We start from the raw sequence: 27,125 nt of genomic DNA on the forward strand, positions 1-27,125 counted from the left end.
CATTATTAATATTCTAATCACAATATATACACAATATAAATGTCCATCTTACTTGTGAAATGTTGTCTGTGGAGCCTCACATCAATAGTCCATCGATCAGAACAACAATATCCCTCAGTGCTGAGGCATCTTCTGCTGTTTTGGTTGAACAAAGTAGGAGGGACGACCGCTCCAAGATGGCCGCCGTATTTCCTGCGCCCCAGCAGCCAATGCATGGGCCACTCTTTATTATGTCGTAAGAACGAGCCACTGACGCACCTTTCTCTCTTTCTACAGCAGAAGAAGAGGCCTGTTAGACAGTACTGTGATGGAGGCCGGGGGTGTTAGGCGTTAATCATTAATCATTATCGATGGAAGGAAAGATAAAGCTGAGAAAGTCAGCAGATATCAGTTTACAAAAACAATGTTTTCAGGCCGTCAGAACACATTTTACCGCGTTGGGAATCGAAGCTGTTCTTGGTAAGACTAAGAGCTACTAAGCTGAGTTTAGAATAATGACCTAAACTGCTGGACATGATGCTAACTGTAGCTGAGTTACATCTTCCAAAAAGTTAGCATCAGTTTAGGTCATTATTCTAAACTTATGAGCTGTTATTTAGAAAATGGTTTGTAATTTGAGAAACTTTCACTCTACTTGTAAAAAGAAGAGGAATCGTGTCTGATTTTCAGAATAAAAATTTAGATTGTGACTATAGCTCACACAGCAAACCGCCATGTTGGAGGAGTTGTATTCGCTATATGTAGATTTCTGGTTTTAACTGTATTCATAATTTATGTTTCAGCCCTCAGTCCTATAGAGTGATCTGATGTGATGTGTATTAAATCCTAGACCTCCCAGCGCCGCTGCTTAAGGATCTACTGCCTCATCTGACAGCATGTCAACTGGATGAAGTCCAGCCAGCCCTCAATAAGAGAGGTATGGACTCTGTCTCTGTTTGTCTGTAGTTCTTGTTCAGTATTCATTATCTACCGCAAGAGAAGTCTGAGGAGAAAACTACCAATATTGATCACAATACATAACATCTGCCACAATCAAACAAAGGGCAGGAAAAGAACCCAAGAAGCACCGGACTAGAAGTACTTTCTCTGAAAATAAAAGCAAAGTCAGAGGCAATATCTACCAATAAAGCAACTTACTCAGAATCGGCCCAAGGCATAAGCAAACTAAGTGGCCCCAGAACTCCCCAAAGTGAAACTGATTTCTTTTAAGTAATAATTTCTATGCAATTATACTAACAAACATACAATTTCATTGTAAAGTTGTGATTTTTTTTAAATATATTTGATCATGTAGAAATCATTGTTTCTGTGGGTGAAAAGAAAAAATGTTCTTGGGGCACTCTGGTGGCCGCAGCAGGTCACGTTTCACCGGTAGTATGAGCTCTCTTCAATGTGCAGTGTGCATCCAAATGTCCAAAGAACCAGTGGAAGATAAGTTAGCTAAACAATGCCATAAAATAAGACTTATTATTCCACGACAACAAAAATAAAGAGGAAGAAGAGGAAAAAAAGCCAAGATCAAGGTATGTTTGCAGGTATCTTAGTAATGTAATGTTTATCAAAAAGATTTGTGAAGCTGCTTATAGAAAATTAGCGTCACAGCCAGGGGCGCCACCAGGAATCTTGGGCCCCCTGACAATAAATTTGTTTGGGCCCCCTGTTCAGCTGCTGTTACAATTTTTTGAGTCTATTTGACCCATAAAAAGCGTCACAATTTTAAAGGCTGCATCTGCCTTGCTTTCTTTGGTTCAATACTGATAATTAGCACAATATTTACTGCTCATGAATTTAACATCCAACAGTCCACACCCAGGATGCAAGTAGGTTGCTTACATTTTTTCTATTAGTTTTAGATACTGAAATGTCTCCCTATGAGCAACAGTCAAAAGCAACGTGAATAATACACATTAATCGATCCAGACTTCTAAAAATGCTAGCAGCTGCATTTTATTCAAGCTGCAGTACATAACTTTAATAAAAAATATGTTTTCTGCATATTTGTTAAAGCTGTTGTAGCAGTTTGTTATGAGACAGATAATCTGAAAACAATCAATCTCCTCCATCTCCTTCCTGAATTACTATTACTGGTTAAAGTAATGCACCGTTCTGACCAAAACAACCAATCAGAACTAGTAGGACGCTCTTAGCACTGTCAATTAGCCTCATTCACTCACTGCTAAATGTGCTAATAGTGGAGAAACAACTTATCTTTACAAGAAACCGTTAATCTGCCGTCATTGGTATCTATGCCAAGTAAACTGAGCATTCACAGTTTGAATCTGCACAACTCTGTGCTATGCTAGCTGCAGCACAAATCGAGGAGGAGGAAGGATGAGCAGCACCACATGAGATTGTAATTGACAGCACTAAAACTCTCCTGCCTCTGACTGGTTATTTCTAGCACTGGGAGAAAGCAGAGGAAATAGATTTTTCACAGATTACCTGTCATACCATACTGTCACAACATAATGACGGTTTTAACAAAATATGTGGAAAAAAATATATTTATATAAAAGTGACATACTGCAGCTTTAATTTCACTCAGGAGAGAACAGGTCAGGAGGGACGTGGGTTAGAGCTGCTGCTCACTCACTCATCTGTTAAGTGGTAAAAGGTACAAGGGAAAAGTGAAATATATGAATATATTGGTAATATTTTTCTTAATTCATTAAATGCTAGTGAAAATGAGGCAAACAGTAGTCTGTAGCTAAGCTAATTATGCTAAATGGTTGATAATCTCACACAGTCTACCCACCTCTCTTGGAGAAAAACTGGGTTATAAATTAACACTCTTGCCTTTTTCTCTCTGCCTTTCTGTTTTTTGGAAAACCTGATTTTAACTTTTCTTAGCAGCATAGTAACGTTTTGTTGTTGAATTTGGGGAACAACCTCCTTGCCCTCCGTTAGGGCATTGAAGATGGGTCATGTCTGTGTCTTCCAACATGACAATGACACACAGCCAAGATAACCAAGGAGTGGCTCTGTAAGAAGCATATCAAAGTTTTGGGAGTGGCGTAGCCCGTCTTCAGACCTAAACCCGATAGAAAATTTTTGGATGAGCTCAAACTTTGTGTTTCTCAGCGACAACCCAGAAACCTGGCTGATATAGAGAAGAAATGTGTGGAGGAATGGGCCAGAATCCCTGCTGCAGTGCAAACCTGGTGAAAAACTTAAACAATTGACCTCTGTCATTGCAAACAGAGGTCAATTGTTTGCAAAGGCTATTTAGTACAGTACAAAGGCTAAATATTAACAATGATTTTCACAGGTGTTCAAATAGTTATTTTCAACAGTAACACAAATAAATGATTTAAAAAATCATACATTGTGATTTCCGGGTTTAATTTTTTAGATTATGTCTCTCAAAGTGGACAGGCAGGTGTTGCATTCCGTTACTTACATAGAGACAAAAACTATAAATGTCTGGGCAAGGTGAGAGTTCATCTATTAAACTGACTGAAGATGAATACATAAATTAAAAGTATAGACATTTTTATAAGCGTATTGGTGAGCCTGCCTCTTAAATTGAATATAATTTCAGATTTTTGTATAAATTTTCCTCTGGTTAACTTGGAGAGTGAGCTACTATTGTTGCAGGTTATTTTTCTGAACTACAGAAAAGTTATTGTTAGCTCAAATGTGAAAAATTGTACTGATGTTGATATGCAATACTAACACCTGTGTTATGTTAGATTTACCAATATTTTATTTGATCAATTTTTTTATCTAATCACTTGAATAATTGATAGAATACTCAGTTACTAAAATATTTGTTTACAAAAGCCCTAATCTAATCATCTGACTGCTGCAGTCCACGTTTAGCAGAAACAGAGGGCCCCAAAACCACATTTTGCTTAGGGCCCCATGGAGGCCTGGGCGGCTCTGAGCAGTACGTTGCCATGGTTGTCTTCAGTCATAGACTGAAACATAAAACAACATATTTCTGCTCTCATAGATCCAACCTCGAAAAAATAGTTTGAAAAGCAAAAGTAACATTATCGCTTAGCTTCCCCTTATCAAACTATGTCTAATTACTATTATGTTATAAATATTATGATATTGTTCATTCTCACATTTAAACTGATGATATGTTTCCTATTTCAGGGTTATCCACATATTCTGGATGGGTTGAAATCCTCCGGGACCTGATTGGTCTGAGCCGTGTAAGAGTTCCACCCTCTTGCAAAGTTTCAATGTCGTATATGTGTAAATGTGGATCTCACACATGCACTTCCTGTCTTTTGCTACTTTTCAGGCATTGGACTTCAGGACAGAAGCGGAAGCTAAGCATGAAGTCATGTTGAGGCTTTTTACAAGTGTATTCTACGGACTGAGCAGCAACTATGTGTTAAAAAACAGCACAAATTTAAAATCCAATTCATTCTTGAGTTCTGCAGCCAAAAGTATTCATCATTTTATACTCATTCCTTCTATGCATCAGGCTCTGCAAGCTTTAACTACCAATCAGCAACCTCTTCTAGTGCTGTTAGAAAAGCATATAAGAAGTATTCATGTCAGTCACTTATTGTTAACAGTGAGGAAAACACAAGCTGTGCTGTACGTCCTGCATCGCCTGCTGGACCATGGGATCACTACAAACCTCGTTGTTGGTATAGATTCTGCCCTGGACCTTGCATGGCTCCTGCATGGACGTGGGTCACAGTACGTCGACATGGAGCTGAAAAAACTGTTTTCCTTCCCTCATGTTTTACAAACGTCACCAGCCAGCTCCAGTCTAGATGTTGAATCCACAGCTTCAGGCAAGAGTGATGATGTCATTCCCTGCAAACGAGTCAAGTTATCTTCCGAGTCTGTGGAGAAGGAGGAGGACCCATGTGGTGTACCGAACTTTACTTTGGACCCTCAGGTTCTCTGTCATACTTTCAGTCCTTGTGATGGTCGTTCAGCAGGAGCATGCACATTTGGACAGATTACCCATTTGGAGATCAGAACCTGTGGTCCTGATTCTCTCAAGGTCCTGGGTTTTTCCTTGCCTACATTTTTCTGCCTTCAGTCTTTAAGTCTTCACAGCAAATGTAAGTTTACCAATATAGCTGGGGCTATTACAAAACCTTCTGCTGTTTGTGCTAAATTCACAGAAACAATTTAAAGGCAAAATATTTCTTCCTGTTCTGTTTGAGGTGTACAAACGCATCATATTTAACTCTCTCATTATTTCCTAAAGAAAAACAACCGAAAGAGAGAAGCTGTGTGACAAACTGGTTCCATTGTTGCTATTTCCACAATTCAGCTGGGCAGTTTGCTTTCATTAGTTGAAAACGTCTATGACGGTTACCTCAACTGGGTTGTTTTGCCAATATGTCCATATAGGAAATTCAAATAAATGTCAGATGTGCTCAGAACAAACCAGTTTGCTTTGTAGGACAACTGGAAACATACTGAACGAGTGTGGATTGGCTCAGTTGGTGTTCAGGAGGAAGTGTCTTCTCTTAAAGAACACTGCAGGAAACGTGCAGCTACATTGTCAGATGGTTGGTGGTTCTGTTGCCTTGTAGCAAGAAGATTCTGGGTTTGAATCCTGGTGTTTCTGCATGCAGTTTGTTGGTAGCACTGATGGGTCTTCTCTGGGTTTCCAGCTTCCTCCCACAGTCCAAACACACAACTTTAGGTAAATTGCTCAATTGTGCGTTGTTGACCTGTGAAGGACCGGCGACCTGCCCAGGGCGTATTGGGCCCTGGGGCCACCACAGAAGAGTAACGTCCGTCCCTCACCGTCATTGGTTGTAACATCACTGTGGAGGGCTGATGAGTTCAGGGGTTTTACAGCCTGTTGAATCATGGGATGTACTTCATGTATCTCTCACACCTCTTTTCCAGCCTTGCTTCATTGTTAACTAATAATGACTGTATGGAAAGTGTTGTGCGTTTCCCAGCATTTCATGTGATGTTTACTGTCCTTAAATCAGTTTGGTTCTCTTCCAGAAAATCAAACAAGCATTTAAAGGGAAAGAAATGATTCCCTCCTCATCCCTTTAGTGGCAGATGATGATTTCACTCTTCTGATATGAACTACTTGACCATGAAACCAAATAACCACCTTGATGGAAACAGTGCTCCCTTGTGACAGAGACCTACTTAAACCAAAGTGGTGTTTTTTACTTTACATTGAGGATTCCTTTATTGAATAAAAACTCAAAAATCTTTAGATGTTTCAAGCTAAAGTAAATTATATTTAACCTGTGACCTTTGATGGAAATGAGAATCTTTATCCTGCCTCTCCACCAGAGAACAAACAGTGGTGAATGTTTGTGCTGTGCAGCCATCTTCAGGGAGTTGGACGTGTTGGAGTTTGCTGGAGCGCTGCAGCAGCTTTCTGACAGCGGCTGCAGCAGCCTCGTCCATCTCAGCATTGGGCTCCTGCCTCATGTTGGACTCATGAAGACCCTACTGAATGCAAGGCCCAGACTGACGTCCCTATGTGTCGAGTTTCAGACAGCAATATGGGGACCGCAATTTAATCTGGACCACGCGGGGACTGCTGAGCCCGACACATCAGGTGCAGTAAGCACAGCTCCTGCTGAATGTGGAGCAGGAGACTCCTAATGCTTTAAATTTCATGCACATGTGGAGCAGTGGTTCTTGCTTGATACTAAATGACACCTAAAAATACTTAATAGACCTTTTAGCTAAAAAGTAGAACCTTTTCCAGTTTAGTCATTTATTTAGGGATGAGCCTAATCTCGGTTCTTCCCAACTTGTTTTCTGCAGAACTTCCTCTGGAGAAGTTAACCATGAAAATAATCCAGCTCCAAACAGATCTACACTTTTTGACTTCAGTGCTTAGACGGAGCCCACATCTCTCCTCTCTTCACATAGCAGGGATGAGACTACCCACTGGCTGCAGTCAGAGCCAGCTCCTCAACACGCTCTCAGGTAAAGACACTTCACTTACTGGAGATGCTCTGCATGTTGCACTTGATTGGGGTTGGAAATGGAAAGAAGCTGGTTGCATATCACTGATTAGGACATTTGTCATGGTTTGTGGAGCTTTATTTTTATTGAAAAGTTCTGAAGACCCACACCCTACCCATCCTCAACAGAAACCGGCGGGATAGTGAACATGCATACAATGATCCGTATAAATATGACACAAATAAAATGTAACATAATATTATGTAACATTATTAGTCTAAGATAACGATTGATAATCTAAAGATTGTTTGGACTGCCACAGAAGTTGAGGAGGAGAACCTTATTATGTGAAGAGTTTGACTTTCATTTGAATAGAGCATCAGGTTTGATACAGATCTGATGGCTTCAGTGGCAAATGTGCCAAGATGTGGAGTTAGTTGTTTCTGAAAGATCTTCACTCACGTCCTCATGGTATAATCTCATTGGTTTCGTAAGTTATCATTATTTAGCTCCTTTTTAAGCAAGTTTGGGTTGATTGACTTGCTCCCATCTTGCCAGGTCAACAATATTCAATATCAGCCAGAAAACAACAAAACATCAGTTGTCTTTATTATCAGTGTGAAATCTTGTTTTTCCATTGATTGTTTATAAATCCTTTTATGTATGTTTACTGCACCCTCCTGTTTTTTTGTACAGTTAAGACCAAATTTAGAATTAAGTTTAAAGTAATCTTTTAATCATAGCCACGTTTCTCTAGAGTAATGTCAACGTTTTGGACTGACCCAGCCAGACGGATCTGTTCAGGGAACTAAAAGGAGGCCCTGCAGTGTCAAAGACATAGAGCTCATCATATATGATCAAAGTACCAGAGAAGGTGCAAAAACCTGCTGGCAATTTTAATGGTTTGATTGCTGTAATGCTAATAAAGCGCTGTTTGTTCTGATATCATTTGTGTTCACCTTTCAGAATTCAATCACAGTTTAAAGGCTCTGACGTTTGAGGATATAAAATTGTGTGACTGTCTGCCTGACATCCTGAAACTGCTGAGGGGCTGCATGTTGGAAGGTAAGTCGAGGAGAAAACAGGTGTAATGGCTTCCATCATTCAGTGTCTGCTGAGGAGTTTCTGCTTGTCTCAGTCAATCAGATCTGAATCCCATCCAGAGAAACCCAACTGCTGCTTGTCGTTCACTCAGAGCTGAGCTTCAACGACTGTCGTCTTCTGGAGATGTGCATCAACCCAGAAAAAAGTCTTGTAGAGCTGGTGGCTGCGTTGAAGATGCCTTCACTTCACTCTCTGAGTCTGGCACAGAATCGGCTCGGTAAGCAATCTTCATGATTTTTTTATAAGTAGGATGTAGTTCCGGCTTGTACTTATGACATTTTCAGAAATTATTTTCACCACTGCCAAATATGTTCTTATCTAAAAGTTAAAGAAGGAAACAAAAGAATGATTTTGAAAATATTGACATGAAATAGTAGCAGCATTTATTAATTGAGCTAATTGTTGCTATTGAACTTGCGACTGAATGATCCATTTTTCCTTTTTGTGCCAACAGCTAATAATGTGTGTGTGCTGGCAGAACTGTTCTCAGGCCAGTCACAGAGCTCACTGAAGCAACTAGACATCAGGTGAGAACCTCAAACGGACCTGTTTATTTTTCTTCTTTTAAAGTTGGTGGATTTTACTCTCTTTGTCACCTCTATCTTAAACGTTTTACAACATTCTGTTTCACTTATGTGTTGGTAGTATGTTTTTAGCATAATGAGAAGAAGAGAGTTCTGCTCTTCCTGTGGCAGGGAGTAAGCAACATTTGATAAGCGATTGAAAGCTGTCATCAAAAACTATCATAAAGGAGACGAAATGACCTGCTAACATACTGAACATCTACTCCAGACAGATTTAACTTAAGCAAGATTAATCAACTTATTCTTCAAAATTCATGTACATTTTAAATTTAAATCACTTCAACTTTGAAAAGATTTCTAAAATATTAAATTAAACTAGCTAAAACCCAAACCAAGGTGCATTCATGGTTCCATGTTCCCCTAAGTCTTAATACACCCACTGCCATATGCTCTAAAAAGTTGTTCATGATTATATTTAAGATTTAAAATGTTATAGTCAATAAATTCTAAATTTGTTTTGAGTTTTTTCTTTTTTTTCAAAAGCCACCAGACATTGTCTGGATACATTGAACCAGACAATGATTAACCTTCAACTGGTTCTGTATTTCTGCCTTATGTCTCTCTTTGTTAAACAGGTCCAATTTCATTCAGCCTGCTGATCTGCTGGAGTTTGCTAAGAGACTGATGATTCATCCCCCTCCACACAGACTGACCCTTGACCTGAGGAAGAACCCAGGAGACAGAGACCCTGAGACATGGAACTCAGCACTGAAGAGGCTTCAACCCTCCAGCTTTTTACTGGTTGAGGGATGGAAATCCACAGACACAATGGTGGACCACATCAGCAATATGTAAAAGAAAATCTGGAGGATGAAATGTTGACAACAAAGTGATTAATTATGTAGCAATGTAAAACTGATGCCAACCCATTTCCATGATCTAAAGCTTTGGATGGCTCTGACCTGAAACTATACACACAAAATGGAAACACCTTGTGGAAATTCTTTGAAATTAGTTTGATTTGTCTTTGACAGCAGAGAGACTAGTAGTGTAACCTGTCCCTCGTTTACCATGGGAGAGGGGAACCAGTTCCCCTGTGAACCCAAAGTAGCCATAAACAGCGGATGATTTTCTATCATTTCATTTGTTTTCTTGCATCCAAATGCTGAAGGAGGAAAAAAGATGATTCCATGTCAGTTTGTCGTTTGAATGTTTATTAAACATTACACCTCCAGAGATGTCTCTGATAAGGTGTGTGCTTGTGTGTGACAGTGGACATTAACGTACAACTGGGAGACTGACAATAAGGTGGTATGGCCATGTTAGACAATAAGCATTGACACAACTACCAATTCATCGTAAGTACAAACTAAGTAGGAAAAAAGGATCCAAAACATAGATTAAGACTGCTGTATTTTTTTTAAGTTTGTTTAAAGATCGCTTTAATTATGATTTTACCTTGTTTTCTTTGTCACATTGTAATAAATTTCAGCTTAGGACAAGAGTGACCCTATGAACATGCTAATCGGTTGTTTAATCTGTCGCATTAAAAAAAACACCAAACATTCACACTGCCACATCACAATAGCTCAGCCATCTCTGAAGCTCCCACAGGCAAAATGTCTTCATAGAACACAGGCTTACCAAACCAATAAAAATATTCCAAAATTGTTTAGCAATATAACAAACTACATTGGAGCCTGATGGACCAAACATAAATCAAGCTGACTGACTTGTTTGAAGTAGTGAGACAGTGTGATACAGAAAACACTGCAGTGTCGCCTCTGGTCATGTGGGTGTCATTGACATGGAGAACATCTGAAATGTCCACAGCACAAACCCAAAGGAAGGTTTTATCCAAAACTGTTCAGTGTGGATATCTACTTACTACTGGACCGCTGACATATCATGGATTTAGATTGGTTCTTCTAGTCCTCAATCAATGTGAGGAGCATTTACATTTAGCAGAGATGGGGCATCTGTTGCAGCCTACACATTATGGATTCACATATAAAGTGTGTATCTGAATGATAAGCTGTGTGTCAAACACAAACCTGGTAACAGAAGTAATAATCTTAAGGGGTGAATATGGCTGCGCCCATCTGGCCTTTCGTTTCAGGTGGCCGTTAAAATTCTCCCCTTCAACAAGAAAGTTAATGCAGCATTTTATGCAATGCGAATCCTTAAACGGCATGCAACCAGTTTTCACATTTTTTACATTAACTTTAGTGTTAACTTGATATAAGGAAGATTATATATAGCAAATTATAGACAACTGGATTTTTATAATTGAGAAACTACTTAGGCTAGTACAATGCACACTGTTTTCTGTCTTCAGGGACTCACTTTAAATAAAGGGATAAATATAACTTTCATCATATGCCTGATCATAAAGTCATCAGCTGTTCTGTTTGCTCACAGTCGGCCAACGATGGTAATGTGTATGCACCCTGCATGTTGAGAATTACACAGTCCTACACACACACACAATACCCAACATACACACTTAAGTCTACAATACAGCATGTCAAAGGCATTAGAAAAATGTGAAATAAATATAAATAAATTATTTATAAAAGAATCGGTTAAAAACAAACTGTTAAATATAGAAAATATTTCAAACAAATACACCATTGTTTACGCAAAGACTGAATGGAAGTACTAGATGTCTTCTAAGCAAAGACAAATGAACACATGCACACACTGATTAATCACTAGTGAGCTGAAAGGCCTGTCTGGGCTGAGTGGAAATGTTAGACGGATTCTCTTTGGGCTCTGGTGTCTCAGTTCCTGCTTCCAAAGTACTCAATTCCCAAAGTAGCCAATAGCATTCAAGGAGGGGTTTACTGGCAGTGATATAAATCCTCCATGGATCTGTAGTTCACAGCTTCTGGGGAGCTGATCGATAGTCAAAGTTCATTTTAGCAGAGTCAATAGATGTGAAGATTTCATTCTGATAACCCCATTCTGCAGAACACAAGGCTCTGAGAGCAACTTGCATCCTAGAACCATGTGTTATGGAGTCAAAGTGAAAGCCATTAGCACTTGATCAGCACTGCACAGATGAAGTGAAAGACTTCAGTGAGCAGTTTGGGGGAAAATCACAGACACAGTCAATTCAAACGTTGTCCGTCTATTATAAAACGTGCAGAAAAACCTAGGGCACCAACAATGCTGCTTTTGATCCAGCAAGTCTCACTGATGATGATAGCTCTGCTAAATTTGAGGGCATATTTACTGGTCTGCTTAGTAACAACAATTATTAACTGAATCAGAAGGACAAAACTAAAGCTGCTCAGCTTTAGGCAGATCAGAGCTCTTTGCTTGGTCCTGCTGGTCAGTCACAACCAGCAACTTGGTCTGGGGAGAGGAGCAATTCAAGTATTAAAAAAACTCTTGAAATTAAACTCACGGCAAACCTGATACTTGTGCAAATGTTACAGAACAAAGACGTTATTATACACTCACCGGCCACTTTATTAATTACACCTTGCTAGTACCGGGTTGGACCCCTTTTAACTTCAGAACTACCATAACGCTTTCATGGCATAGATTCAACAAGGTACTGGAAACATTCCTCAGAGTCTGATCCATATTGACATGATAGCATCACACAGTTGCTCCAGATTTGTCGGCTGCACATCCATGATGTGAATCTCTCGTTCCACCACAACCCAAAGATGGATTGAGATCTGGTGACTATGGAGGCCATTGGAGTTCAGTGAACTCATTGTTGTGTTCAAGAAACCAGTCAGACGATTCACGCTTTATGACATGGTGCGTTATCCTGCTGGATAACGAAGATGGTACACTGTGGTCATAAAGGGATGGACATGGTCAGCAACAATACTCAGGTAGGCTGTGGCGTTGACACACTGCTCAATTGCTACTAATGGACCCAAAGTGTGCCAGGAAAATATCCTCCACACCATTGCACCACCAGCAGCCTGAGCCACTGATAGAAGGCAGGATGGATTCATGCTTTCATGTTGTTGACACCATATTCTGACCCTACAATCCGACTGTTTCTGGAGACGATGTTTTCCATTCTTCTATTGTCCAGTTTTGGTGAGCCTGTGTGAATTGTAGCCTCAGTTTCCTGTTCTTAGATGACAGGAGTGGCACCCGGTGTGGTCTTCTGCTGCTGTCTACATGCCTAAATGCATTGAGTTGCTGCCAAGTGATTCAACAATTGCGTTAATGAGCAGTTGGACAGGTGTACCTAATAAAGTGGCCGGTGAGTGTGGAGCATCCATACCTGCTGGAATCAAGCTTTTGAATCACTTTGTGCCATTTAAAGGAATTGAACTCAAGCTGCCCCTAAACAGCAAAACTGCAGAGAGAGAACAGCCTGTCTTCATAAACCTTGGATCATTATGAAAATTCTCCAAATCCAGAGTAGAGTAAACATCATCGCCCTGTAATCAAAACGGGGCTCCATCTTCTTCAGCATGATGTTCCTCTGTGTCTACAGGTATGAAACCATGGTTTTACCTGATTTTCTGTTCATCTTCAGGCAAGATCACAAATGAAGAAATGTATTCCATTACAGAGTACTTAGCTCCTATTAAGTTTAGTGGGAGTCATAATGATGACAAAAACAGAGAAAACCATGTTGATGAAGCTGTTTCTCCCATGAAGTGTGATCCATTAGTGGAATGTCTGATAAACATGCACTAATTCTTTCATTTCACTGAAGAACACTCCTCTTGATCAAATGGCATTACTGCAGACTTGTATGGAAGTGTGCAATTGACAGTGAATGTCTATTTAAGCCAGGCAACAGAAAGTGAAAATAACTTCATACAAAACTTACAATTAACCAGAGGTCTGCAGATGTGAAAGAGAAATTCATGTAATGATGAGATCCCTGCAGAAATCTTCAAGCTGAATGTGTATAGTGTAGTAATGGATGTGAAGGCACACACAGTACTGTTATGTTCAGCAAACTCCAACCAAACATTGGTGGTGTATATGCAATATTACAGCTGGACCAAATTCACAGAAATAGAAACAGCTGATATAACTCAAAATGTAAAGCAGCCAAACTCAAATCAAGGCAGGTTTTGTCGTCAAAGTAAACATGAACTTGCCAAGTATTCACCAACAGCAACGATTTGAATGTATGGTGTCCCTGTGCTGTGGGAGGGAGCAGGGAGCAGGTTAAAGGGAGCACAGGAGAGGCTGTATGTCACTGAACAGCTGTAGGGGGCGCTATAAGATCCCATCCATGAAGCTGGTGTCTAGTTGCTGGATGAGCACCCGAATGAAGGACATCTCTTTACGGGTGTTCTCAAAGATCACCCTGGGGTCATCTGACTGGCAACGTAGACAGTTAGGAGCCATGACCATGGCCAAGTTGTTCACATCCATCTTGGTAATGGCTACATTGGCAGGTTGGGCAAAAACCTAAACAGAAAACACAATTTCCTGTCATTTGTGGTTTTTGACCAAAAGATACATTTTACAGCCAAGGTACTATAACTTCTTCTGTAGCTGATGGCCAATAGTTGATAGTGTATTTTATGATGCATTAGGGTCAACTTCAGTGGTCTGTGTGCATTTATAACATAAAAATCCACAAGAAACACAAGAAAATGACTTATAGATAGCTGTCCACTGTAGTGACCTCTATGCATGAAAGTTAATTATAAGATTGTAATTATAAGATTGTAAGCATGAAAACCTAGCTGCTATAGCAAGCCAGTTAGCTCAGCACTTCTTTCATACCTGCTAAAGCCACCAAAGCGCTGCTGTCCCTTCCTACCTAATGTTCATAATGAAGACTTGTTTAAAATTACCCAGGATTAGTTGAACACGTTGGTCAAAATATGTGTAATTTTCCTATAATAAATATAAGTGCCAAAAATTATGAAGCAAAATGGAAAAATCTAGAACAAAGAGTGCATGGAAGAAAATTGAGAAGTATCATTGGAAATACTGAAACTATCAAGAATACACTTAAGCATGTTAATACTGTTATTTGTTTCTCAATGGTAATATATAACCTGAAAATGCAAATTAGAGTGTCTGATATCAGCTTATAATAAATATGTCATTCAAGACCTACAATTTAATCAATGGCTAGAAAAAGTTTTAACAGCATTATGTGTAGTCCTTAAAGATGGGAACTTTACAGGTTTCCAGGAACTACAACCAGAGTTTGCTCTAAGAACTCAAGATCATTTTACTTACCTACAATTAAGGGACTTTTATAACATAAAATAGACCTCAATGAAAATGTGATGGTCAAAATACTGATTGAAACCCATAAGAGTAAAAAACACAGAACAGTATCCTTACTCTATAATATGTGTTATAAAATAGAGGCACAAATACATTGGATATTAAAACAAAATGGAAATGGGAATTGGGACTTGTACTAACAGAAGACAACTGGCTGAATATCTGGAAGACCCAAATTACAATAACCTCTAATAGAACAAAGAGAAAACATTGTTGGAAAAATATAATCAGATTTTTTGTTAAATCCCCAAAATTACCAGTAAATTCAAATCTAGAGTTCAATTATGTTGGAAAGATTGTGGAGCATTTAATGTTAACCACATTTATATTTTCTGGCTTTGTACCAGAATTACAGAGTTCTGGAACAACATACACTGTCTGGTTGAACGACGCGTGTGAGCGGGGTGGAGGGCGGGGGGAAATCGACTTTTTTGGGGGCAAAATGAATGTATGTAGCTGAACATAGACAACAACATCGGTAGCAAACAAGCTACTTGTTAAGCTTAAGGTGAAAATTCTGCTGATGGCAGCTGACAAGGTAAACACCAGGAAATGGTGCCAACTGCTACAAAGGAATAGATACAGACTGTAAACTCATTATTTGAGATGTAGATTTTAACAGAAAGAGCAATGTCAGAACAAATGGTAAAAATGGACAAATCATGGACATCATTCATTTTGAATATAAAGGGTCCCCTTGTGGTATGTGTTATTTAATTAAGAGTCCCCCCCTAGTGTGCGGTTTGTTTTCGGTTGTTTTGTTTTTTCTGTTTCTTATAGTGTCTGTGTATTGTTCAAACTTTTTTCTTGATTGTACTCTAAAAATAACAATAAAAATAAAACTATTTAAAAAATGCTGTTTGTGATACACCCAAACTCATAATTACCGTCCTTCAAAAATGTCTTTTGTTATATTTTTCATCCACTGAGATCACCATTTTTCCACCTGATTGGTTAATGATGTGGTTTGGTCCATTCTGTTCTTGAATCTACAAAGTAAACACGGGAAGGCTAACTTTACCTTAGCTGTTGTTGACTGGTGTCATTTTAGATAATGCCACACTGTGTCACTGTTGGCTGTAAAATATATATATATATCCATCCATCCATTTTCTTGCACCCTTTTTCCCTCAGTGGGGTCGGGAGGGGTGCTGGTGCCCATCTCCAGCCAACGTTTCGGGCGAGAGGCGGGGTCACCCTGGACAGGTCGCCAGTCTGTCGCAGGGCAACACAGAGACACACAGGACACACAACCATGCACACACACACTCACACCTAGGGACGATTTGGAGAGGCCAATTAACCTGACAGTGATGTTTTTTGGACTGTGGGAGGAAACCAGAGTACCTGGAGAAAACCCACCATGCACAGGGAGAACATGCAAACTCCATGCAGAAAGACCCCAGGCCGGGAATCGAACCCAGAACCTTCTTGCTGCAAGGCAACAGCTCTACCAACTGCGCCACTGTGCAGCCCTATATATATATATATATATATATATATATATATATATATATATATATATATATATATATATATATATATATATATATATATATATATATATATATATATATATATATATATATATATAAAAAAAAAATAAAAAAAAAAAACAACAAAAAACAGTGAAGTGAATCTGGATAATATCCCACATGAAAAAAAGAGAGAGCAGTGGGGGAGCTGGAGTCCAACACAACTTCTGAAGGCCCTAATTTGTGCCCTCAACATTCCTCTCCAGAAGACTTTGAGTCATTTGTACAAGTAAAACTGACAAAGGCTCTAACACATGATCATTAGCTTCACAAGCTAAAAGTAAATGCAATGCTGCCAAGCAGAGCTGGACGCTCTTTGAAATACAAACGGAGCTACTACTGAAACCACCAATTCAACCGGACCCTAAATAGCTGTTAACAGACCAGACACAGAACTATAGAAGTACTTAACGGATAATACAGTCTGACCAGAGGTATGTGTCATTCATCGTTTCATTTCTGAAGCTGAAGGTAGCAGCAGCAGCAAACACCAGCTCCTACAGCCAACTCTGTCCTCTTCTTCTGTTTGGTCCTCCTCATCTTCATCACCTCTTGTGATTTCTACACTCTGATCGATTTCAATGCGCTCCGGTTCAAATTGAAAAGGCTTAATAACGTTACTCATCACTGTTTTGGCTGGAGGAGTCAGGCAGTTGGACCTATAGACATCATTTACCCAGAATTCATTGCGATGTGAACAACATGGCAACATTCGTGTGACAATATTTTATTAAAATGCATAAAAAACCAAACAACCTACAGTACTATTGTTTTCACATATAAAATAAATATTTTTCAAATAGTCTGTTACAATTAGTCATGGATCCCTTTAATCTGCTGAGGTGCAGGGAGTTTCAGCATGTTTGTTTGCCTTTAAAAAAGAAAAAAAAATGTTGCAGAATTTTTTTGGGAGAAAACCAGCCCTGACTCCTGGGGAAATAGGATTGTTCTAGACATGTTGGACATAAGTTTTTTGATAACAGGTTATACTGAACATACATGTGACATTGCAAAAATGTTTTTCAAGAGGAAGACATGAACTCCCTTACACAAGTATAGCTGGGATAAATTTATTAACATGCGCTACTTCATACTGTATATGAGTAAAAGTAAAAGGAATCAGTTGTTCATTAATTGTCTCAGTGTGAAATGGTTAAAATATTCCAGCTCCAAGTGAATCAGACAATGATCAGGTGATACAACAGCACATCTTCATGGCACTGTGAGTGTGTTACCTGTAGGAAGCGAATGAGGTAGCAGAGTACCAGCTTGTTGATGTGTGGCAGGCCCAAAACCACATTGACAGCAGCCTCTGGGTTGTCATAGCTACTGATACACTCCTCATAGAACTCGTGAGGGATCAGCGGCTCTTCCAGTTCCCGGTACCAGAGTTTCAACAAAGAAGCTGGGATTGAACCCGACAATACAGAGCAACAGGTTAAAACACTTAAACAGCACCCTGATGATCTTCAGATCCCCAGATCCATCTTTCAGTCCCTCCTCCTTAGAATCTACATGCTCCACTGACTCAGGCTAATAAACAAGACAAGTTACTGTAACTATACAGGTGATACAAAGTCACCAAGTGACTGGCCCCTTTCAAGTGTTGAGCAGAACAAATCCAATTCACGACACATCATCTCTTAGTCTATTTTACTTATGAACTGTGACATAGAAACTATAACATAGTTCATAAGTAACCCATAAAAATGGGTTAGAGTGAGAGAAATGTATGGAGTTATAGTTGAGGTCAAAAATATTACTCCTCACTCCCCTTAAATTTAAAGTACTGTTCAAAAATTCCCCAAGTGCTGTTAAACAGATAAGTGTTTTTAATACAGCTTTTCCAAACATCATAGTTTTATTTTAGATGCTTTATTTTGCACAGAAACTGAATTATTTCACAAAAAACAAAAACTACCAGAGTCAAAATTATCACTAAAACAGCTTCTTTGCACAAGTTTTTTCTGTCTGCATCCTGTCTGTTTAAATCCTCACATATTTTGCTTGAGGTTTCTCTATGTTAAAAGGGAAAACAAACCTTGTCACTGTCACCACTGACTTGCTCAGGACAAGAGCTTGATGCAAAGTCCCTGCATCCATGTTTAGTAACATCAGTTCTAATCAACGGATGTTTCTAAGCATTGTTTAGGATTAAAACTGTAATTGGATCTGAAAGTGAGTTGGACTTAATTTTGCCGCTAGATGCATGTTGCTGAGCTGTTACAAAAATACATGGAAGAATTTTTATCTCTATGACAGAAACATTATAAAAACATAGTATCCTGTTCACCTGGGATGTGTGGATCTTCCAGTCCTGTGGGAATTTTCCATTGATCAACTTGCAGCTTTAGAGCATTAACTTCATCTATGTCCCCTGGGACCCTAGAGATCAAAGGCAGGGTGCAATTAAGTAGAGATAATAAAATCAGACCAATACAGTACAGGTATGTACTTCAGTTGCCTAAAGTCTGGGAAAAAAAACACTAACTGTGAATCAGTTAGTGTTATTCAGTGCAAAAATAAATACACTGATTAACACTGATTTTTAATAGGCTAAATGGAAAGTGTGAAGGGGCTGCACAGTGGCGCAGTTGGTAGAGCTGTTGCCTTGCAGCAAGAAGGTTCTGGGTTTGATTCCTGGCCCTGGTCTTTCTGCATGGAGTCTCCATGTGCATGTGTGGGTTTTCTCCGGGTACTCCGGTTTCCTCCCACAGTCCAAAACATGACTGTCAGGTTAATTGGCCTCTCCAAATTGCCCCTATCAGCCAAAGAATCACTTTTCTCCCTCTTGCTTTCAGTGAAGGCGGGCGCTTTTTTCCTCTGCTCTCCTCCCTGCCCATGCCTGCTCTGTTTTTGTGCTGTCTTTTTCTCTACTTTTGGAGCCTTTCTTTGCACATCGTCCAGATGTACAAATTATGGTCTCTCAATGCAATTGAAGACCTGTGACCAGTCTTCTTGATGACAAGACTTTGCGCACCCTGGATTTATTCATTATAAAAAGATTTCTGCTGTTTTGAGCTTGTGGATATCTGATTTACTGCAACCCAGAAAAGGAATTAGAAAAACTTAGAATCCAGAATTTTTTTTTCCAGAACAGGAACATTTAGTTTTTATTATTACTTAGAAACTGCAGAGAACACATTACTTTTACAAATTTAGAGCATACTTAGAAAGTCCAGATAATATTTATTTTTTTAAGGCTTCATCCACTCTAGTGGCCTTTATTTGATAGCAAATTGACAGGAAAGTGGATAATGAGAGAAGGGGGAAGACATGTTGCAGGCCAGGAATTGAACCTGCAACGGCTGTGTCGAGGACTAAGGCTTCCATATGTGGGTTGTGCTGAACCCCTGAGCCACCACAGCACCCCTCTGAGAATACATACTTATAATTATCTAGCAACCGAGAAGTCCAGAGGACACGCTTAACTAACAACCCAGAGCAGGGTCTAGAGGAAATTTAGAATCCAGAAAAACGACCTTAGCAACTACTTTTTAGACTCATATTCTTCCAACCCCAAAAAGGAATAAGATCAGATACTTACTTTTACTTAACTAGCAACCCTGGATGGGAGTATCTAGCTTATATACTTTAGATCAACATTATTAGCTTTTTCTTCTTTTACTCTTTCCTTTGGTTTGTTATTTTGTTTTTAATTAATGTAAAACACTTTGAAATGCCTTGTTGCTGAAAATGTGCTATATAAATAAAATTACCTTACCTTACATTAGCAAGCTAACTTTGACTGATAAAGACAAAAGGGTGCTTTGGTAAATGTTGGAATGGTTAGCATGCACCAGGCGCGGATTTACGGGGGGGGCAGTGGGGGGGTGCCCCCCGGCCTGGGCCCGGATGGGTGCCCATGGGGGCCCGGGAGGGAGGAATGGTTTCTGATTATAGATGGAGAAAGTGCGCCCTCGCCTGTTCAGAAAGGTGTATGTAATGTTAAAGTTACTGTCCCTCAATGGAATATATAGTAGTCAGTCCCAGTGACTGTTTGACTCACGGTTTAGCACAACCAGAGAAGATACAGTATGATGATGTAACCAAATCAAAAAGAACCCGTATATATTTCAAGAACCAGAGTTCTTGTCATATGACTTATAGCTAACTGAAACACCACTTAACCCATCTAACTCTTCCATAATCCAGCTTCGGCCACTTTTCTTATTTGAACTCATTTTGCTTCCTTCTATGTGTCCCTCACCTGAAAATGCCCTCTGTTTGGTCTCCATTGAGACCCAGAACCTCTTCAGAGAGACGGGTCTGGACCCAGGGCAGCTGGCGGTCTGGATATCGCTCCTTCTGAAGCACCATTACTTCCTCTAATGAAGAGCCAAACATGGATGGACTAAATATGGCATTCCTGGCATGCTGGATTTCCTCAAGAGAGGGTTTCTGGAGCCCCTGATGAGACGCACACAGAAACATTTGTGGAACACACAGGGACTGTCTTAACACAGGGCTAACCAAACCCGATGGCCATATGCCATAGTACAGTACTCCAATGCATTAGACAGATTGAGTTTGTGAATTGTCATAATATTACAAACTATTGCATCTTCTGGGGTTTTTTGTCCTGCAGGTTTCACCAGCTCAGTCGTTTTGGATCTGTGGTTAATTCTTACCTTTTTGGCTCCAGTCAAAGCAGCTTTCATCAGTTTCCTGTAGCAGTATTTGGCGTAGCTGCTAATGGCAACTCCTTGAAAACAAAAAGACAAAGTTTCAGCAATTAAAATTGTCCCTGTTTGAGTCCAGGTTGATGGATTCTTTCAACATAAACAGATTTTCTTCTTTTCTCATTCTTGTCATTAATTCAGGAGCTACAGTCACACTAGTGTGGCAACAACACAGACCTCAGTGTCTTGTTTTTCCCATTTAACTGACGAGAAAAGATCAGTCCTCATTTGGATATAAGTCCTGTGTTGCATATCAGGTCTTATCTCCTCTCAGAACATGTCCAAACCAGCTCGACTCTGACTGCTCAGTTTGTCTCCTGGGACCTGATATGCAACACAAGACATATTTGTAAATGAGAACAAGATCTTAAACATGTTACCTAAAATAAAGGTTTAAACAAAAATTGTTGGTTCTAATTTTGATGTTAAAGCGAAACACAAGTACTTTGGGAGCCCAGCAACACTACAGAAGGCTGACTGCTTAACAGGCAGTTAAGCCTAAAAGTTTAAACTAGAAGTTAACTAGAAGTGTTTGTCAGTGTGACTTTCTACAAAGTCAACTTCAATAAATCAGGTTCATAGTTTGAAATGCATAATACTATTACCATTATTAGTAGATTATTATTATTTTACTATGACTATTGTCATTGTTTTTTCTGGGTTTTTTCTTTGTTATACAACACACATTATGAAGAATTTATAGGGTGTACATTGGCAAAGAGTTTGTAATTATTCTGATGCTGTATGTCCGGTTGTTAATTCCAATTATTACTATCATTATGACTACCATAACATGGTTTTAATAACACATTTTTGATCATTATTGAGTCAATGAGCAATATATTTCATTAAATTGAGATAAGAGGTAGGATTAAATAGGTGTTCATTTCTTCCTACTCCATTTCAACAGAAAAGTAGTGGCAAGGTGATTATTTCATTCTTGGTTATGCATGCACATGTTTTCTCTTGTCTTACTAATAACTTGTTTTCTTTTGTTTAAGAAACCTGTTAAAAAAAAAAAAAGAAAATAAAATGAAACAAAGTGAAGCCATCTCCTGACCAGTCATGACAATTAAATATGGAACAATTTAAATCTGAGGCTGGAGAAATATCCTGCTATGAACAAAATGAGCATGTAAAAATCTAAGTACACTGAGAGGGTTCATGAAATGTGGTGCTTAATGTCTATGCCCACTCATTTACCTTTGGTGTCATTAACTGGGTCCATGTGTCTGTAGATATAACCCTCCAGGTAGGTGTGGAAACGGGGAGTGGGAGGAAAGAAAGCTAAGCAGATGGCCATCAGCTCCCAACCACGCTCCAGGCTATCATACCGGAAGTTCTCTGTAGTTTGACGGCACAGCTGGATGTAGAGCTCATCACGGAGACCCTGGTTACTCCACCCCCGCACCACCACCTGAAAGAGAAAGCCAGGAAGCTGTCTGGTTAAAGACAGGCTCTTATCTTTATTCACCTTATTCCTAGCAGTGGTGCTGAAAGACTTATTGTGGGTGTAACTTCCAGAATTGCTACCTAGACTCTTCTCAAAGACCGACACAACTGCGGCAGACTTTGGTGTGACATCAGTCCAGTAAGTTAAGTTTTTCATCAGACAATATTAAATTGCTAATGTTTGACAGTCCAATGTGTTTATTTGATTGCAAACACTGGTGGTCCATGTGACATATGTGACATACATGTCTAACAATATAGCTTCCAGTCAAAGAAGACTCCATGTTTTGCTTGAGAGCCATGTACCCTAAAAAGACATTTGGGCAACTGTGCTCTTCAAGTAAGTTCTTAAAAAAAGAAAAAGAAAAAGTCTATTTTAACATGCTGTAGATTTGTATGTCTATTTGAAATAGTTAGCCATAAACATGTTCTCTTTCACTTGACCACAATTCTGTGTTTAAAATTCTCTCTCTCCAAAACAATTTAAGGAGCACTAACCAGTGACGTCAGTAAGTCTCTAATCAGATAACTTTTTGCAGTAACGAGTAATCTCATATGCTGCTATTTCAAATCCAGTAATCAGATTAAACTTACTTATCCAAATCACTATATCCAATTACTATTGTTTTTTATAATTTTATCAATTAATTTAATCTTATTTCCTCTATGCATCTTGTGATAGTAAATGCAGCAAAAAAAATAAATAAAATAAAAAGAAACTAGCATGCATTTTAAACAATTAATCAATCAATCAAATTTTATTTGTATAACACATTTCAGCAGCAAGGCATTTCAAAGAACTTTACATCATAACACACACAAAAACACACAGTCATGCAACATAGAATCAACAATCAAAACATTACATTTAGTCAAGTACCATCATTAAATTCGTAATTGATTATGTTTCAAATACAACTCTAAACAGGTGGTTTTCAAGTCGAGATTCAAAGGCTCTCTGTGTTTCAGCTGTTTTACAGTTTTCTGGAAGTTTGTTCCAAATTTGTGGTGCATAGAAGCTGAATGCTGCTTCTCCTTGTTTGGTTCTGGTTCTGGTTCTGGGGATGCAGAGCAGAACCAGAACCAGAAGACCTGAGGGGTCTAGATGGTTGGTACAGTAATAACAGATCTTTAATGTATTGTGGTGCTAAACCGTTCAGTGATTTATAAACTAACAGTATTTTAAAGTCTATTCTCTGAGCTACAGGCAGCCAGTGTAGGGACTTTAAAACTGGTGTTATGTCTCTATCTTCCTGGTTTTAGTGAGAACCCGAGCAGCAGCTTCTGGATCAGCTGCAGCTGTTTGATTGATTTATTAGTCAGACCTGTGAAGACGCTGTTGCAATAATCAATGTGGCTAAAGATAAACTCATGGATGAGTTTCTCTAGATCGTGCTGAGACATAAGTCCTCTAATCCTGGAGATGTTCTTCAGGTGATAGAAGGCCGACTTTGTGACTGTCTTAATGTGGCTCTGAAGGTTCAGGTCAGAGTCCATCACTACTCCCAGGTTTCAGGCTGATCGCTGGTTTTCAGTTGTAATAACTGAAGCTGTGCATTGATTCTAGTTCACTCCTCTTTAGGTCCAAAGATAATAACTTCAGTTTTGTTTCTGTTTAGCTGGAGAAAGTTTTGGCACATCCACACATTGATCTGTTCTAAAAATCTATTCAGTGATTGGATGGGTTCAGAGTCACCTGGTGACATCGTGATGTAGAGCTGTGTATCATCCGCATAGTTATGGTAGCTGATCTTATTTCCTGTTATAACCTGAGCCAGTGGGGTTGTAACAGGAACCCCACTGGCTGTTATAAATATTGAAATATTTAAATATGAATATATAAATATTTAAATATGAATATTTATATATTCATATTTAAATATGTATACATATATTCATATTTATAAATATATTAATATTTATATGAATATTTATTCATATAAATATTGAATAAGAGGGGTCCTAGGATTGAACCATAGGGTTCCCCACATGTGACCTTTGACCTCTCTGATGAGAAGTTTCTGATTGAAACAAAGAAATCCCTGTTCTTTATGTAAGATTCAAACCAGTTGAGCACTGGACCGGAGAGTCCGACCCAACTCTCCAGTCGATTCAGTAAAATGTTGTGGTCAACAGTGTCAAAAACCTGCGTGACCTACTAAGGGTGCCCAAAAGAGCAATTAATTTTTTCTTGCACTGTAGGTCCCCTGCTACCCAAACAACAAAAGTTAAACTTCAGTGAAAAACCAGTAAGTGATGGAGAGTTAAAAAAGTCAGTCGGACATTGTGTAGTAGAAGAAATGCTCGCTTTCATTTCTTGCCATAATAAACCAAATCCCCACTACTGTAAATACCAAGCTGCCTGATAGATGAGTATGCAAAAAAGCATTTATGTTTAACAAAGTGAAATACTTTTTTTTTGTAAAAAAAGAATAAGAATTATAAGTTTAATGAAGTCAAGAAACATACAATTTTTTATATGAAGTAAGTAATTGTTTATGATACTGAACTCAAGAAGTACTTTTATTTTTTGATACAAATATATATTTATGTTTAATGCAGTCAAGAAAGACTTATTTTAAAAACAATTTTGTTGAGTCTGTTTGTTTGAGCACCTGGTGAGCAAACCAGACAGTGGAGAGGACAGCTGAGAGAATGATCAGGACTGAGATTCCTTCCATCTTTGACACTGATGGTAGTTGCTGTCTGTCCAGGGCTTGGCCGATGACAAAAAACCCTTCTACCCTCAACATGGTTTGTTCTCCCTGCTGCCCTCTGGGAAAAGATTCAGCAGCTTCAAATGCAGAACAACCAGATTCCACAACAGCTTCATCCCTCGTGTCATAAGGATGCTAAACTACCACTCTTTCATTGTATATATTTATATTGATACTTTTATTATTTATTTATTTGGTATCACTTTATTTGACAGGTTGTGCATAAGACTGACATGACACTGTCATTAACATGACATAATACATGTTATAATCAAGGAGTCTTTGTGAATGTCTATGACTGTTGTCATGAATCTGTTGTCATTTGGTAAATGACACTTTTAATGCAAAGTTGCTCTAAAAGTTGCCTTAAAAGTCCATTAAAAGTCCCAATAAGTGTCATTATTTACAAAATAATGCAAAGTCAGCACTTTTAATGCAACTTTTAAAGCAGCTTTGCACAAAATTCTGACACAGTTCTGTGTGCATGAGTGTCATTATTTACTGAATGACTTCATGATAACAGTCATAGACATTCATAAAGACTCCTTCATCATAACATGTGTTATGTCATGTTAATAACAGTATCATGTCAGTCTTTTGCACAACCCGTCAAAGTGTTATTATTATTGCGCCTTGCAACAATATTTCTTTTAATATGTACAATTTTAAATATACTATTGAATGACAATAAAATCTGTCTATGTCTAAGTATTTATGTTTAATGTCATTAAGAAAGACTGTTTTTTTGTTTATTTTTAATATGTATTTTTTTCCTAAATTAGTTTTTGGTTCAACTTTATATGTCAGGAAATACATTGTTGATTTTATCGTTATGCACTTACAATAAAGTAATTATTGGCATAGCTCAATTTAATTTTTATATTGAGGTAGTGGAGGGTTGTTATCAGCAGCTGCTGAAAGTAATTAATAAAGTAACTTGTAATCTAGCTTGGTTACTTTCCAAATCAAGTAATCAGTAAAGTAATTAAGTTACTTTTTCAAGTAGTCTGATTAAAGTTACATTTTCAAGGTAACTATGCCAACACTATACATACAGTGCAGATTTTACTACCAGATCAAGTTTGAGATTTACTGTGCTTGCCCACAAATGTTTGAGTCATTTTAGTCAATTTTTAGCAATGTATAACAATTGAGAAACATAGTGGATTTTCATAACTATGTTATTTACATTTGAAACCTTTTCCAAAACTACAACAGGGTGTTTTATACGATGCCAAATACATCATGGAAAACTAAAGGCCCCTCAAATTGAAGTAGGAATAGGAATAAACCAGTAAGGATAGAAACAGCTGAGTTTCATGTCTTAGCTCTCTAAACTCCTGAGATAGGACAGAGCAGAGATGCAAACTGTATACAGACCTCCAGAGCCAGTGAAAGAGGGTCCGCTTTGGAGCGACGGTCTCCCATAAAAGTCTGTATGAGCTTAAAGATGTCCACAGCCTCCTTCTTTACGCCTCGGTCTGTAGTCACAATCATTGGCTTCTTTATGGGCTCACTGCTCCAAGCTAGCATGTTGGCAATGGAAACTTTTCTCCGAAATAAACCCTACAGTAGGAAGACAGTGAACAGACATGAATCAGTCTATTCTATTACACAGCATGTTACAGTACAAAGTCAATAATAACAATGGACTTCACTATGATTTTCTTTTACAAGAGAAAATCCTATGAAAAGATCTTGCACAATACACTGCTTAGGCTACATGTAAACTAGAGTGTAAAATGTGTGTAAACAACAACATTTCTGACACAGTTTTGTGTACATGGGTGTACTCTAATGCCCGTTTCCCACTGGCTCTAATGGACCCGGTTCCACTCTACTCAGCCTGCTTTGAGAGCATTTCCACTAGAATTTGTTCCAGCACAGTATCTGCTTTTTCAGTCCCTGCTCTGGCATAGGATCTGCTATAATGTGACCAGGGCCGTACAGAGACCTTTATAGGGGATGGGGCTCCACTTTAGAAAGGGGCAC

The 27,125-nt window shown here is 38.7% G+C and overlaps 2 protein-coding genes across 6 annotated transcripts in view; one reads left to right on the forward strand and one right to left on the reverse strand.

Moving 5' to 3' along the window:
• The first annotated feature begins 318 nt into the window (after window positions 1-318).
• Window positions 319-9,735, forward strand: lrrc41 (leucine rich repeat containing 41). 3 transcript variants are annotated; one of them, XM_008408145.3, is made up of 10 exons: window positions 319-459; window positions 830-916; window positions 4,105-4,163; window positions 4,256-5,036; window positions 6,281-6,517; window positions 6,730-6,894; window positions 7,840-7,938; window positions 8,069-8,194; window positions 8,432-8,504; window positions 9,137-9,735. In XM_008408145.3, the coding sequence occupies exons 1-10, from the start codon at window positions 351-353 to the stop codon at window positions 9,354-9,356; spliced, it is 1,956 nt and encodes a 651-aa protein (XP_008406367.2). In that variant the 5' UTR covers window positions 319-350; the 3' UTR covers window positions 9,357-9,735. The 3 variants fall into 3 exon arrangements, with proteins under 3 accessions (XP_008406367.2, XP_081462816.1, XP_081462817.1); XM_081606690.1 differs by having other exon boundaries at window positions 321-459; window positions 783-916; XM_081606691.1 differs by lacking the exons at window positions 319-459; window positions 830-916; window positions 4,105-4,163 and having other exon boundaries at window positions 4,513-4,662.
• Window positions 9,695-27,125, reverse strand: part of arhgap39 (Rho GTPase activating protein 39) — a 92,349-nt gene continuing 74,918 nt past the window's right edge. For all 3 annotated transcript variants that reach the window (XM_081606688.1, XM_081606687.1, XM_081606689.1), the window contains 7 exons: window positions 26,514-26,699; window positions 22,168-22,381; window positions 20,914-20,987; window positions 20,493-20,692; window positions 18,576-18,667; window positions 17,518-17,687; window positions 9,695-13,910 (listed from right to left, as the gene is read on the reverse strand). In XM_081606688.1, coding sequence (XP_081462814.1) covers window positions 13,716-13,910; window positions 17,518-17,687; window positions 18,576-18,667; window positions 20,493-20,692; window positions 20,914-20,987; window positions 22,168-22,381; window positions 26,514-26,699 — 1,131 coding nt within the window. In that variant the 3' untranslated portion in view covers window positions 9,695-13,715. The remainder of the gene's footprint in view (window positions 13,911-17,517; window positions 17,688-18,575; window positions 18,668-20,492; window positions 20,693-20,913; window positions 20,988-22,167; window positions 22,382-26,513; window positions 26,700-27,125) is intronic.

The sequence above is a fragment of the Poecilia reticulata genome, chromosome 4 (genome assembly GCF_904066995.2).
Source record: "Poecilia reticulata chromosome 4, P_reticulata-male-v2, whole genome shotgun sequence".
In the NCBI taxonomy this organism is placed as follows: domain Eukaryota; kingdom Metazoa; phylum Chordata; class Actinopteri; order Cyprinodontiformes; family Poeciliidae; genus Poecilia; species Poecilia reticulata.

Excerpts from the sequence above, each read along its gene's own strand:
- lrrc41 (XM_008408145.3), top strand. The coding sequence starts at position 351 with ATGGAAGGAAAGATAAAGCTGAGAAAGTCAGCAGATATCAGTTTACAA. Across the intron at positions 4,164-4,255 it reads ACCTGATTGGTCTGAGCCGT|GCATTGGACTTCAGGACAGA; the intron begins GTAAGAGTTCCA and ends GCTACTTTTCAG. Across the intron at positions 8,195-8,431 it reads TCTGGCACAGAATCGGCTCG|CTAATAATGTGTGTGTGCTG; the intron begins GTAAGCAATCTT and ends TTGTGCCAACAG.